Here is a 15430-nt window from a genome sequence, read left to right as displayed (position 1 = left end):
TGCAATTCAATTACAGCTAAATGTCACCGCCCAATCATCTCCTTCAAGAGCTGAGGGCAACGAATGAAGGATGCAGCTGCAGGCCTGATGGCTGCTTGCACCATTTTGGTTTGATCAGTCTGTAGAGAAGGAGCAATGATTAATGATAAAATCAATGACGCAATTAATTTATCCTGAAGAGATTGAGGTAAAATGTTCAGGCTCAAGATTTACAAACTGAACTTCAAAGAGATTGCAGCCACAGGTGTGTTGAACACATTCATGTTTTTTTGAGAATACCAAAGCCACTCCTGAGTCTAAAAGCACTAAAAATGAGAACTGGTTTTATCCCATCTTTCATTTTTAAGTGCTTTCTGAATGCCTGTCTCTAAAATACAATGAATGTATGATTCAAGCTGTTTTTGTAATGATTTTACTTTTAAAAAGAATGATGCTAAATTACTATAAAATTGTTAAGCCCTTTAACGCCTAGGTTACACATTTAGGAGAGGTTTCACAATAGCTGTTCGCAGTACCATGGGAAAGATACCAGTAAGGGAAATAGGTGGTACGTCATCCTATAGTCAACTGGATACCCTTTTAAAAGCATCTGGGATAGGATCCAGTAAAGCTGTTGGAGGGTTTAAGCTGCATTACTTCTTTGCTTAGTATTTCCTCTCTCAACAGCAGCAAAGTGGCTCAAAGTATTTTCCTGCAGAGGCAAAGGGCTCCCAGACAGGAGCTTACAAACAGCATCATTTATAGGCTGGTTATTCAACCTGCTGTTTGTTTGCTATCTCTGAAGGACACTGCAAACTCATCATAGTTTGACGTAGAGAAGGTGACCGGGAGGATTTCAAAGGTGGGTTGATGAGGCTGTTTGTAGCTTAGATGAGGCACTTTCAGGCACTTCGATTGATTGAAGTCATATGCCAGACTTTACTTTATTGAGCGCTCTTGATCATGAAATCCTGTTTCTGCTACCTAATTCATTTGTGGTTCTCCAAATGGTTTGGAGTACTGTATTGCCATTTTGTTGAACAACTATAGTAGAAGGGCGCCCCATATGAAATTTGGAATAATAAAGTGTTGTTATTATCAATAGCTAATTAATGCTGTGGACAAAAATAAAATTTAAAGGACCTGATTGTAAAGTAGTGTTACATTATGTTTTGTGCTAAAGTCTTGGTGGATCTTTTATTTGCATTTAAATCACCGCCTGCCATGTGTAAGAATGGGAAGCGTATGAAAGAACAATGGTTGTAGGTCACTCTAATAAAGATAAAAATAAGCTGATGAAAACAGTTGTGCTGTTTGTAATTGACACAGATTTCAACAGTGGCAGAATTTTTGACGGCTGGTTGAATGAGTCATTGTTTGGACTGGGTATGCTATAAAACACAGAAACCAGTGCGCACACATATTATCGAAGAGGCAGGCTTCTTGTCACTGTTGCTTAGCAACCGTGGGAGCTACAGAGCCAAATCCCGGTGGTGGCAAGCTGATGTTGAATTAGGCTGGGGTGGGGGAAAGAAAGGAAATCTTTGGGAGAAATGTGTCTCCAGCAGGCACAGGAGGAGGCATAGATGTTCAGGTGTTCATTTCTTATTTTTGGATGTGGTGAATCTTGAGGTCCTATGTAACACAATCTTTCTGTATTTTTGTTTTGAGAATAAGACTCACAGTTGCATTTAAGATGAAAAAAACACGTTTTTATTATTATTATTATGAATATATCAAAATCTTAAGTTACTGAATCTTTTTGTTCAAATAGATTTGAACACAGCCTTCTGTTGTTAAATTTGCCAGCATCTAGTGCACCACTCATACACAAAGACTGTTTCATGTTTTCAGAAGCAGACGCATAATCTCATTTTCCCCTAATCCCCACATCAGTAAATACATTTTAATTTTAAAGGGACGATGGATCAAAATCGTAGCATCTTAAATCACTCCTAACCAAGAGTGTCATATTACATTAAAATATGCAAGGAGTCTGGCAGCAACAACTGAAGAACCTCTCTGTAAATACACATGCACATAAGCAGGACACTCAGCATTATGAAAATACTGCCAGTGTAATATACGCACCAGACAACTGTGGTGTGTCTGTAACACTGCAGTTCTCTCAGGCAACTGCAGTGGTGCTGCTGCTGTACAAATGCTGTCTTCTGTGTGATTTGCATTTCAACTGCAGTGAGAATGAGAACACACTTTGATTTACTGTATGTGCAGAAGCCAGGCAGTCGCAGCAGAGACGGCATTGTTTGCTTTCTTTGCCTTTGCATGTATATTTCTTTTTTTTATGTGTCCTGTTATTGGCAACTGAGGGTCCATGTTAGAGCAGATTCATGACAGGAGAGAGACACGCTGTTGAGGGATATAAAGGAATAAATAGAGTAAGTCACCCTGGTTTATGCTGTCTGCTGAGCTTGCCTATAATCACATAATAACACAGTGACTGATACTAGTGTCTACTTACAACTGCTCGATTCCATTGTTGTGGTCAGTAGATGGCCTGTCACTGCAAAACTTGATTGATCATTTGATTAATGAGTCTATACGTTAGTGAACAAAAAAGGGGTCTTTAATAGGTGACACTACTCCTGCCGTATCAAAAACATCCCTGAATGTTATCAGACAATGTAGAGTTACCAGGTAAAGAGAGAGTTCAGTTTTCTTCTCTGCATCAGATGATGTCGGAATCTGCAGCCACATGGCCTGTAAAAAGTGTCCATGTAGATTAGACTGCACTTTTTTGGTGCTTGCACATCATATCTGTTAAGGACAAGGCCTCAAATGTGACTGAGCTATTTCTTTAACAACAGTCCCAATGCAGCATCTTAAAAGGTCCAGAGCTCAAAGTGAGGTTGCTGGAGTTGTTCATTTTCGTAGCTCCACCATGAACAAAAGTCAGTGTCTGTGTCCAGCGTCTGTGCTATACAGTTGGTGAAACATGTCCAGTCTCTATACTTCTCACATACAGATGAAATATGATTATGGACTCAGAGCCGAGTGGTTAAACAGCAGGGTGACTTCCTGGTTAATAAGGAACTAAGCACACAACTTGGCAACACAAAGTAAAATTTATTTAGGCCTATGCATCAGTCTGTAACATATTACAATTTTGTAAAGCATTAATAACCATACTGACAATACTTGCTTCTGACATTGCATCTATATGGTGGTTACAGCCACCTCCAAACTCTGTGTATTGTGACATAATATCAAACAAATGTAAATGACCTCCTGGGATCATTCACGTTTTTTAGTGACTTTTTTAATCACAAGTTTGGCTGTGTCTATAGTCGGTAGTGTCTCAGTGAGTTATATTCGTCAAATTCAAACATACAGCAATAAAACAAAAACAAGAACTCATTAACTAAAGTAGTCAGTAGTTTTATGGGTTAACATAAAGGTATCAGACAAAATTTAAAAAATGTCCTCTTATTCTTTTCAAAGACTAAATCCCTTATATACATACATATAGCTATAGTTATATATTATACTTGTGCAGAAAGACATAAATATCGTGGCATGTATTGCAAAATACAATATATGTGGAGACCTTCCATGATTGCAAAATATTTCTAATAAATATTCCATTATTGAGCATAAATTAATGTATCTTAGTTCGTAATGGTAGAGGATATCATTTGCTGACATTACAATAACTATTAATTCATTAATAACTGAATTTTATACAAAAACAAGATTCAATTGTGATAAGCCAACTCCCACCCAGGGTACTATTGTTGTCTCCAACCTGTGAACAACGTCTACAGCAGAGGGGGGACGTGTCCACACCAACGAACGATTTGTTGGCCAGTTTTAAAAAGGTATCTTTGTCTTAAACGTTATTGGTCCTGCCGAGTAAAATCCAGCACTTCCTCTTTTTTATGTCCTCGGAAAATACAAAAAAATCATGACTTATATTTCCTAGCCGCGGTGAAATGAGAGTTATTATGTTCACTCACCCCCCTTCCGCTGCGGCTGAATGTGGTACGGTCCATAATGTGAAGCGGCACCGTCCCCCTCACGTCAGTTTATGGTAAACCCGTGTCCACTCCTGGTATACCGAAGGCGTCTATCCGCTTTATAATCTGCCGTGTGAACCGGGATGCAGGGGGATCCGTGAAGCCGTGTGCTCCTGGGCATGGTTCTGTCACCACCAGGAACTGAATGTTGTTTATACATCGTCTGTATCTCCCATTAGCAGTAGACACGCAGCAGTTCTGTCCGCATGAGAGAGACTCCTCTGCTGAATTTTAGCCGTTTTTTTGAAATTCTTTGACGGTTGGGAAGAGGAAGCAGCGGCAGCCACAGGGAGCAGAACTAACAAGCCGTGGCCGCTTGACAGGTGCCGTCCCCCGGCTCTGCGTGGAGAGATGCCGCCCGTCCAGAGAACGATGTCTGATCTTCGTACCCGGGCGGAGGGTATGTAAAGACAATTTTACTTCGTTGTATGTGTTAGAGAAATGTTTAAATATCACGTCCACGGCTGTTTTCTTGTTACTGCTAGAAGGCCGGCCGGTAGCTCTCTGGAAGTACAGTACAGTAACTTGCTAGCTAAAGCTGTCATTAACGGTGCCCCAACATGGGTCAAGGAAACCCCGGGGACCTTGACAGACACAAGGAGTCTCCTGGAAAAGAACTCACTCAGTTTTAATGTCACTTATTTTAAAAAAGTTGGCCCAAAGAGAAAGTCTGCTGTCACCTCTATATCTGCAGGTAAAACACAGGGGTCTCCCCAGAAAAATGCTTTATCAAATGGGTGTCTGTAGTCTGCGTGAAGCTTCTTAGAGTATAACTAGTGTAGGCTGCACCTGACCCAGCCAACCCAGCACCCATCCAGACTGGGACACCCCCAGCTATGTCCCGCCCACGATAAAGGTACCATCATGTCAGAAAGCAGGAGAAGTGACCAGCAGTATAGCAAGTTGATGATTGGTGACAGTAGCCACAAGCGCAATAACAAGTGTCCAGCAAATGGCATCTACAGTAGCGTGGGCCTGATAATACAGCCATTGTAGTTCGGCTGGGACCCCTCACTCCTTCACTGCACCAGTAACTTTCCACTGCATCTCAGTTGCGTTTGCCAGGGAAAGAGGATGTGGATACATTACTTAAGTGATTTGAATGCTCATACGGGGATCTGTTTACTTTAGAGCTCTAAAGGCTGCTTTCTAGGTTTTAAGTAAGGTTTGTTTGTTTATCCACGAGAGGTTTCTTTATGAATTCCTCCCATCACTTATTTGTGGCCGACCCTGACCTCTGACCTCTCTGGACTGGGGGAGAATTAATCTGCAGAGATCAATAACATATTGTATTGTTATTATTTATGGTTCTTACTGTAGTTTGTGTTTCGCTTGTCATGGTTAGATTTGGGAAGGCATAGATTTGATTAATAACTGTAGACTCAGGCTAATATCTCAATCTGAGTTATTGCTGTTGAGTATTTTTTTTTGGCTGCTAAAGCAGGCAGTCTGGCCTCTTAAAGTGAATTAGAATGAACTTCCTCTCATTTGTATTTTATATACTTCTAGATAAGTAGGTCCATAGCTCAAAGTACGCAAGGGGACACTGATGTGCATACCTAATATGTGCTTCTCATTAAGGATACTTGAATAGAAAGTCTACAGTAATGCACAGTGTGCCATCGGATTTAGCTTCATGCAGTAACTTCACTGCATGAGACAGTTTAATTGTTGAGTATGTATTCACACAGGAAGTATTCCTGAACTGGGTCCTTCATCCAAGTAGCTAGGACTGTGGGAAATGTGCATTTTTAAAGAGACATGCGACTCAAAAAAATTCAGTATTTGTGAACATGAAGGTCTGTGTGAAAGCTGCTACAGAGGAGCTCAGATCGAAGGCCAACCTGTGGTATCCCTGTAGCTGTCAACCTTTGACAGAAAAGCTTTAAGGGATTTATTATAGACTATAGAAAAAAATTAAGAAAAAATATGTTTAGTCAGATTAAGCTGTAATACTTAAGCAATACGTGTGGAAAGTAGACAGGTCATGATATTGCAGCAGAATCATGTAACATTGGTGGTAATATTGGCCCGAATTACCATTATTGCTTATCTGATTTTTGAAGATTTAAATATTGAGCATCTTTACCATCCAGACATTGATCTACTCCACAGATAATCAATTGGAATCTGCTTTTGTTGAGTCAGAGAATGTTTCTAACTCATACTCTGAAAACTGTGCCCACATTGTGAGTGTTGGTCATGCCTGCATATATCTGTATTCCCAACAGGTGGCCTTGATGTCACCATTTCTTTTTCTTCCAATCCTTCAAAATACAGCAGTGCATTTTATTTATGTGACAGTTTCCCCTGAAATTCAATCTTTTTACAAGCATAGTGTGAGCAGGGTGCATTTCACTGGAGATTTCACATCATCTTGTTGTAAGTGGTTGTGTTTGGTGGTAGTTTTGTGGCCACCTAAGAGCTGGTAATTATAAAGCAATTTCTCATCCTGTGCACGACAACAGAAATTATAGTGTATGTCACTGAAGGCCCCAAGCATCCTCCTGGAAGAAATCTAAATAATTAAATAATATAGATTAAATAGAAAACAGTTGACCAATGCGGCTGCTGTAGTCACAACAGCGAACACATGAATTATGCAGCAGCTATTGCTGTCACCCCCCAACCCCCAACGACCATGCCACTACCTTTTTGGGCTACAAAGAGCAAACGATTTTGCTGTTTTTCCCTTGGCTCCATAGCACTAAGCGTACACTATCATCTCCCTGCTTCAGTGAAAACAGAATTATGTTTTCTTTGCAAGCATCTTTCTGAATGTTGGATTTTATCACCTCCTGCACCACGCCAGGTTGATGACCTATGCTGCTGCTCCAACATCAACATTTCCAGCCTCATGGCCCCATATCTATTTAACTATTTTGCTCAATCATGCATCTGTTCTGCAACATTTCTTTTGGCTGCTTTTATGAGAGGCTAAGCACACTCCCCACCCTTCAGTTTTATGTTTTAATCACCACAGTGCATCAGGCAGGCTTCCATCTAGAAAGGGCAGCCCTCTGCCAGGCTTACCACCTAATCCATCAGCGGCCTGTCCGTCAGCTCTCCATGCTGCACACTCCCCAGTCTTGCCCACCACGTGCCGCTCCACTCCGTCACTCTTCTCCGCTGAGCTGTGGAAACATCCGACATCACTGCCAGCCTGCGCCTGCATGTGTTGCCAAAATAACCTTATCTAGGACGTTTGGGGTACAGGTGACGTCAGTAGCTATCAGCCTGTTTAATGTGTGATCCTACGAGGCACCTTTTCGACGTTGATCTTTCCAATACAAATTTCCATGATAGGCGGGAAAGCGCTTAATACCTGCTTCCACTGTCAAGATGGGAAAGCTGATCGACAGAGGCCGCGCAAGTTAAGGCTAGACCGATGGCAAGAAACATCCGGCCGTCTTAGCTTGCATGCTTATCTGCAGACAGACCAAATCCCCTCTCACAATTGACACTAAAGGTGGAGATAGGCAGGTAAGCTTGTCCTGTGAGGATGAATCCAACAGAAGACCAAATGCTTGTCTTTTCGTATCAGCTGATTCACATGATAGAAGGTGCTCACATACAAGTTTTGAAAGACACAAAGTAGTCTGCCTCTTCTTTGAGCATTATATCTCTACCTTTATGTCAATCTCAAGATATTTTTTCATGTGTAAGTGAAGCAGGATGTTCCCCCGTAGCATTTCAATAACACCAGCTAAGCCTCAGTCTGTCTGAATAGTGGTAACAGCATGGGGAGGGAGACTGGAGGGGGATAGACTGCTCCCTTCTGAAGGGATCGAGAGCTGCCCATGTGCCTGGCGGATCACTGGCTGATAATAATGTGGCACAAAAGCCCAACACGCCACTAAATCCCCTGTCTGGGACCGCTGGTGTGTCATATCAAGTCCCCCAGGCCTCTCCACTCTGCCTATGTGCCGGCATGGGACATCTCCTCTCCTCTATTTTCCACGTAATGTGCTGCCTCCATCACTAACCCGCGGCCAGTCTAATATGTGTTTCTTCAGATTCTCTATTTCCCTCACCTCAATGATTTTCCTCTGGCGGCAAAGAAAAGTGGATGTGGCAGGTCATTGTGAGGAGGGGGAGATGTGAAAATGCTCTTGTGCACGCGTCCATACAGAGACGGATTCAGAGACAAAGAACCTATTCTAGTGTTCGCTCATGCACGTCATCGTATTGACCTGAGACGAGGAAGACCCACAAGCTGATGAGTGAGAACTTTTCAGACAGTGCCACGAGGATTGCCCGTTGATGAGACATTGCAACTAACATCATTTTAATTCTCAATTAATCTGTTGATAACATGAATAATCGTGGGGTGCCATGGTGGCCTTGGGGTTAAGGTACTGACCATAAACGCATCGTCCCTGGTTTGCGTCTGGCCATGGACCTTTGTTGCATGCCATTCCCCATCTCTATTCTATCTTCATTTCATTTCTCTGTTGTCAACTATCCAATAAACGCATGAAATACCGTCCCTAAAAATAACGATGGCCTTTATTCAGCTAGAAAAGTTAAATAAGCTCGTGAAATTATATGAGTATCTACATTGCTGCTTTTACCACCAGGAAAAATCAATACAATATTGCCATAACCAAAATCTTGCACTATCTAGTCTCAAATCTCAAATACTCAAGAGTCCTTGAGCTATCAGTATTCTGGGACTGATTAGATCCTCTGATCTGCAGGTCAGCTGGAGATCCTGAGTAGTGTTGCTCAGATTGAACCGTATTTATGAGCCACTGAAAAGCTGCGTTGCAAATATATGTTTGTAGGGAGATAAATCTTCCATACTTGTCAACCTAGCCATCAGCTCATAAGATGTACAGTTACTCCGTTCTCACCTCCTGTTCCCAAATATGAAATAATTCATGAAAGCAGCATTGGACACTGAGAAAGAAGACCTAAACTGTATCCGCAATCATAATTTTTTTCTGGTGAGCAGAAGTCTTGTTTCTGGCCTGGTTGTGTTTGTCTATGTGATGCACATAGACGCATGGACAGCAGGAAAATGTAGCAGGCTTGCACGTGCCAGGAGATAGTCAATGTGATGGTGTCGCAGCGGGATGACAAGGTCAGATGTAGAGGTGTAGGCAGGCACTCCACAGGGAAGCAACACCATCAATGGTTGGGAAGATGAAACTCTTGCTGCCCTTGACCCCCATAATCTCGAGCATTTTATGACCCTGCTTACGTCTCATCTTTATGTCCAACTAGGCCACTGTGCTGCTCCTTCACAGCAGTATTTACTGTTATAATGTCTCCACAGTGCACCCTTATGTCTGTAGCAAATACTTCAGAGTTCTGGTTCTGAATAGGTGGACATTAGTAATCTGGGACTAATGTAAACATCTAATCAGATAACTGTCATCCTAAAGGAGTTGTCGATGGCCTGGGTGCAATATAAAGTTGCTGCTTCTTAACATCCTACTGATCACCTATTCAGTAATCCTATAATGTTTGACATATATGGGTCATATTCTTTAGATGGCAGTGCTAATAAAACAATAACGCTTTCATCAATTTCACGAATGCCTGTGCTCCTGCAATAAAAGCAGTAGTGTAATTGATCCTGCTATGAATAGATAGTCTAAATACATTAATGCTGTTGAAGACTGAGTCATGAATCAATAACAGACATGGGTGGCATCCCTATTGTTATTTCGCCTACAGAGCTAAAAGGGCGTATGCGTGTGTGCTGTGTTACTTGCTCTGTAGCTCTGGATGATAGAAGTGCCAGTTTTGCCTATTGAGCTAACACGTTACTAACATGTCACATCAGGTCAATGAGCATCACTGAAACACTGGGATGGATTCATTGTTATTGCTCAGCCATTTGGATATTACAGCTATTTTTAGAGAACATATAATAAAAATGAGTGTGGTTGTCCATAGCTTTTTGCCTCCATTTCAGATCTTGAACTATTGCATATTTGTCGTTATTGGTCAATATCCCAATACTGTGTTTTGTTGGATATTTACGAAATACAAAAAGAAATACTGAACCACCCCTTCAGTCCAAGTATGTTCAAGCTTAAGCAACTAAAACTGCTTGGTTAAGGTTAGATAGCTGTCGTGGTTGAAGCGCTGACTGTTGGTAGGAAACAGGAGACGAACTCCTGATCTCCAGTGAGGAAGTTAAATGCTGGATATGCACATCCCTCCCCCTCAGTCTCTACGTCCTTACTTTTCCCTTCACCTTAAGAGTGTCGCCTGCTTTTCTGCTCTTACAGTTAACATAAACATGTCATTATAATCCAATTATGTAATTAATTTAGTCTCGGTAAAAAAAGTCCAAAACCCAGAGGTATTAAATTTGCAATCATGTAAAACAGAGAAAAGTGTCAAATCCTCAGGTTTGAGAGGCTGGAAATGGCAGCTATCAAAGACATTAGACATTCATGGTCCTCAAAGGATCAACCATTTTTGGCTTTTAGTGAAATATCTCGTCAACAATTGGATGGATTGCTATTAAATTTGGCACATACTGTATGTTCGGCCATGTTTTCCTCAGGATGATTTCTAGTAACTTTGGTGATCCTTTAACTTTTAACGCCATCATCAGGTCAAAATTTGTCCAGTATTTACCTACAAAACCAAATATATTCCCATCAACCTCTGCTGTGCTTTGTGTCTAGTGCTAGTTAGCAAATGTCAGCATGCTAACAAGCTAAGATAAGATGGGGAACATGTTAAACATTATACCTGCTTAACATCAGCATGCTGATGTTTATATATTTAGCTGAAGTGCAGCATGGCTGTAGACCCTTAGTCTTGTTGCTTGATGAATAACCTTAATGATTAATTGAACACATTTGTTGCTAATGACTTTTCTGTCGGTCGACAATAGATTAGTTGTGTACTGAGGTTGTTTCTCTAACAGCTTTGGAGGAATTCAAAAAGTTGGTTACACCTTGTGTTGTTTTGGTTATGGCAGTAGAGCATGGCGTATTGTTTGATAGATGTGGTTTTGATGAAGACACAGCAATGACACAACACAATTGCAGAATGACTGGTATTCACGAGGTCTATTTCCTGTTTCCAGACCTTTGATTGCACACCATATGCCCTTCCCTTTTACCATTCATAAAGTTGCACACAGTGGAAAGGTCTCTGTCCCTGCAGATCCCTCGCTAAGCTAAGCCAGGCCAGCCCTGTGATGTCACAGCAAGCTCCAGCTGCCTGTGTTGTCCCTGGACTGTCCGTCCTACTGTAACCTGCCTGAGCCTATGGGGATCCAGACGGAGCCGACCAGGGAGGGGGATTAATTCTGCAGCTGCCCTGTAGTTGTTGTGAGTGCTGGTTACAGCATTGTGATCTGATAAGCGACTTATAGATGTTACTGTTGCTTAGATTGAGGCAGTATCTGTATCCCCTTCTAGCCCCCCCCACCCCCCCATTCACAAACGGTTGGAGATAGGGGTGGGGGGGCTTTCATCTCAGGGACTTTGATTCTTGTGAATAGACTGTGGCTGCTCTGTCTACTGAAATATTTATCTGGCATAAATGAATCATGTACAGATCTTTCTTTGGCACATTAGGCTCAGTGGGTAGTGAGATTGAGAAATCCCAAAGCCCAGGGATTTGGAACTAATTTGACCCTAATAACTATGGTAGATAGCCTCAGGTTAAGGTGAACAACGTGCAGACTGACAATGCTGAACTGTCTTACTTCTTTTTAGGTACTTGTTATATGGTGGTCTATGTGTGTTAAACATTTCTACAGGAGCAAGTCACTTGTCATTCCTCCGCATTTTCTGTTTTCAGCTAAGTATTTCATGCAGTTTTTCTCCACAAAGCCTCTTGACTGTGGCTTGGCTGCCATTCTATTGTTTGTGTTAGATCAATGTCAGTAGCCCCAAGCAGCCTGCCCCCACCCACCCTGGTATTATTGAATGAATCATGTGGGAGCCTAGTTGCAGCCAGGTCACTTGCCTCCTCATCTACACTTTATTGACCAGCCTACAACTCTCTCAGGCTCATTAGTGCTTGTTCTGTATCTCAACAGTTAGATTGGAATCTGCCTGGACCTGTTTCTGGAAGAATAAAAAGCCTTTTTACATGAACTGATGGGTCATTCTGAAGAATCCCAAGGCTTAGTCATGGAGCCAACTGAATTATCACTGTGTAATCATAGACATAGTAGGTGCTGACCAAATGAAGTTGTGAAATGCAGCCAGCGTGTGACATGATATCTTTTATGATTTGTTGTAAAAGCTTTATTTGAGGACAAACATGAATACCCAGAATAAGATATGGTTGCTAAAAATATCTCGACTATAACAGCGATTTTCAGTTGATCCTCTTATTTTAAAAACAAAGGATTAGTGCTTTTACTGTGGCAAAAGGGAGCCAATATACTAACCATATTTTGGGGATGTATTGGTCAGCTCTGTATGGCCAGTTGTTTATTGTGTTCTTTAATATTTAACTCTGTCATGACGTGCAGGTAATATGCTTGAGTATCAGGTCGTTATTGTTCCTGTTTAATCTTGCTAGTGTTGACAGTCATGGCAGCAATAATTTTTCACCCCGACCACTTCTGCCTGACCTGAGCTAAGATGTTCGCAAGCAGGATATCATACATCTGCTATCATACATCTGCAGAGGATGGTTTTGTCTTTAACCTGTTTTTATCCATGAACATGTATAGTGAACTATATTGTAACCCTGATTTCCAACATGTAAGAAACTCAGCTGGCCATGTGTAGACATACAAAAATAAGCATTGATGATGGAAAAATAACAAGTGTTCTAGTGTGATTGACATACTTTAAGTATCTTAAAAAATCTCTCAGGTGTCACAGAAGGGATTTCCCATGCCTGATGGTTTCAGGGTGTCTCTGTAACCTACAATACTCAGTGAGGGATAAAAAGACAGACCGGGGAAGACCGGCATGCCTTGGCCAATGCCAAGCCATGCTGGGCCCAGTTTTTTCCCACTGGGCACCCTCTCCAAAATACGTGCCCCCTTGTGACTATTGTTCCACCCGTCTGTCTGTTGGCTGACACAAGCAATAATCCTGACATCTGGCCTGCGTCCAAACTCATTACGGCACTTGATGGCATTGATCCTTCCTCTAGAGGCTTCCCCTCCAGAGTTGTGTACTTCTGCTCTCTACTCCTACTGAGCTTTATTTGGCTCCTTGTTACTCTTTTCTCTCATCTTTTTCCATGCCTCTTACATTGTTTTTATACAGCTCGTTAGTATGGGTAATATGGTGGCTTCATTAATAGATGAAAGGTGTGTTGTTATGAAGCTTAATATAACACAGATTAAGAATTATATTCACAGTGAGTTTCCGCCCAGTTTTCCATTCTTGCTCTCTTTATTGATGTCAGGGTAGTTGAGCCGTGACACGCCTGCAGTTAATGAAATTAGTGCTGAGAAAATGCTCAGTGTCCACCAGGGAATATTAAGAGCAGTTCCCACTGAGACATCTGTGGTAGTGGCTGAGTGCATTATCCACACAGTGTGTTAGAAACTAAGGAAATGAGTGGGATATGGGGGGAGGTAGATCCCATTAATGCTCATAGAGGGGAAAGGCTATTTTGATGATGGAACCTCCTCCACGTCTCACCCCCAGCCTCTTGGACTGTTGTGTTGGCCTGTCAGTGTTGGCCTTGTGTGCTACTTTTAAATTTGGTGAAGGCCACAGTCACAGTTAAGGAGCACATGAATGTCAAGCTGGTTTCCATAGTTACTTTAGCTTTAAACCTTAACTCAACTGGAACAGCTCTGCATTTTGACATCAAACTGCAGATTTGTTGAGTTGTCACTGTAAGATAATAGAGGTCTGCTTTCATTCAACTGAAATTATTGGATTGACTGACCAGAGCACTAGATCAGTGTTTGTCTGGCAATGCCTCGAGCCCAGCTGACCGCTTTCTGGCTTTAGCTCTACTTTTGCTCTTTAATCCAATTAAAGTGTTCAATATGAAGCCTTTAATTGGATCAGGTGTGCAAGAATAGTACCTTTAGCAAAAACCTGGAGATCAGGTAGATCTTGAAGACTTGAGAGGCAGCTAGCTGGTCATGAGACTTGTAGTCAGAATAGCATAACAGTACACAATAAGATTGAAAACAGAAGAGACCACACTACATTTTTTTTTTATTATTGAGTATGCTGATGCTCACATATCTGCAGCAATAAACAATTCTCTGGTATTTCTTTTTGCTTGCGGTCGGTTACTGCAGCAAGAAGCTGTTTCTAAAATAAGTTAGCCTGTTTGATTTAGCTTGAGTTGGGAAATGTCGACACACAGTTTCTGTCTCAACAGCTACTTATTGTGTTGCTATGATTTGCTGGGAAACCAAAATTGTCCCAAACAGAGGATGATATGGGTGGCTTTTCAAGCTTTCTCATTAGTGTTTGCCTAGTCTGACTCACCGGATGTAGGCTGTTGGGATAAGTCTGCCCGCTATCTGCAAGTTACCGTTGTTGCATCCTGGGCTTCCCGCTGCCCAAGGCGATTGTGATTGGTTTAAAGAAATACAAACAAGCCAGAGCGTTTTTTCCCCTGTCCCAGAATGATAATGGGTTGAGCCAGACCTTTCTCTGAAATGTGGAGATAGGTCTGGCTATGCAAGTCTAGTGTTTGCCATACCGTTGATGCCAGCCATACGAGCTGGGCTAACCTGACTAGCATGGTTAAGCTAACAGGCAAAAAGTGACACCCTGTCCTACCTTCAACATTTTACACCATCACTGCCAGGTGTTTTTAAATTCAAACTGCTGCCTTATAAAAGGTAGAAAAAGATAAAGAGTAAATAAAGGTTAATAGTGCTATAGTATTAACACATTAGTTTGGAACCATAGCAGCACACTATACATATGTTAAAATACAGAATATTTGCATGTTTGACATTATCCAACAGATTTACTTAAACTTTGTATACAACCCTTTGTGTCAAAGCGACTAAAAGGAGAGAGCCAAAGGACTAAGTTAAGCAGTAGCAGTACCAGCTGCAACTGGTGCATTGCAGCACCTGGCCTACCCCAGCGCACAGGCTCCTGCTGCGAGGGCTCATTCAGAACACAGAGACACAACATCAATCACAGCTGCTCAGCCAGCTCCTCTGGCCTGCTATTTCACACAGGCCTTATGCTGCAGTCACCAGCTATGCCACCCCCCTGTTTTCATTTTTCATTGTAGACACTAATTCCTTGATCACCCAAGCCTCTTAAAGATTTAGTTTCTTGACTTACTTTGTTTGCTGGCTTTGTCCTGAGCTGAGATCTCTCTTTGGCATATAATCGATTACTATCGACATGTCAATGAACTGGAGGTTTGAGTATCACTTAAACACCGTCCACATATTAGTGTTGCAAAAAAGAATCTCACTCAAAACTGAAAACCTGATTTTCTTTCATGATTTTTGGAGAAATAATTTTTGGGGC

The 15430-nt window shown here is 41.7% G+C and overlaps 1 protein-coding gene across 1 annotated transcript in view; it reads left to right on the top strand.

Moving 5' to 3' along the window:
* The first annotated feature begins 4324 nt into the window (after positions 1–4324).
* The window catches only part of atp8a1 (ATPase phospholipid transporting 8A1), a 96863-nt gene continuing 85757 nt past the window's right edge, over positions 4325–15430 (top strand). Inside the window, exon 1 of the mRNA XM_070912739.1 lies at positions 4325–4416. Coding sequence (XP_070768840.1) covers positions 4368–4416 — 49 coding nt within the window. The 5' untranslated portion in view covers positions 4325–4367. The remainder of the gene's footprint in view (positions 4417–15430) is intronic.

Source organism: Enoplosus armatus, chromosome 10 (genome assembly GCF_043641665.1).
Source record: "Enoplosus armatus isolate fEnoArm2 chromosome 10, fEnoArm2.hap1, whole genome shotgun sequence".
Taxonomy (NCBI): Eukaryota; Metazoa; Chordata; class Actinopteri; order Centrarchiformes; family Enoplosidae; genus Enoplosus; species Enoplosus armatus.
This window is presented reverse-complemented; position numbering and strand designations above follow the sequence as displayed.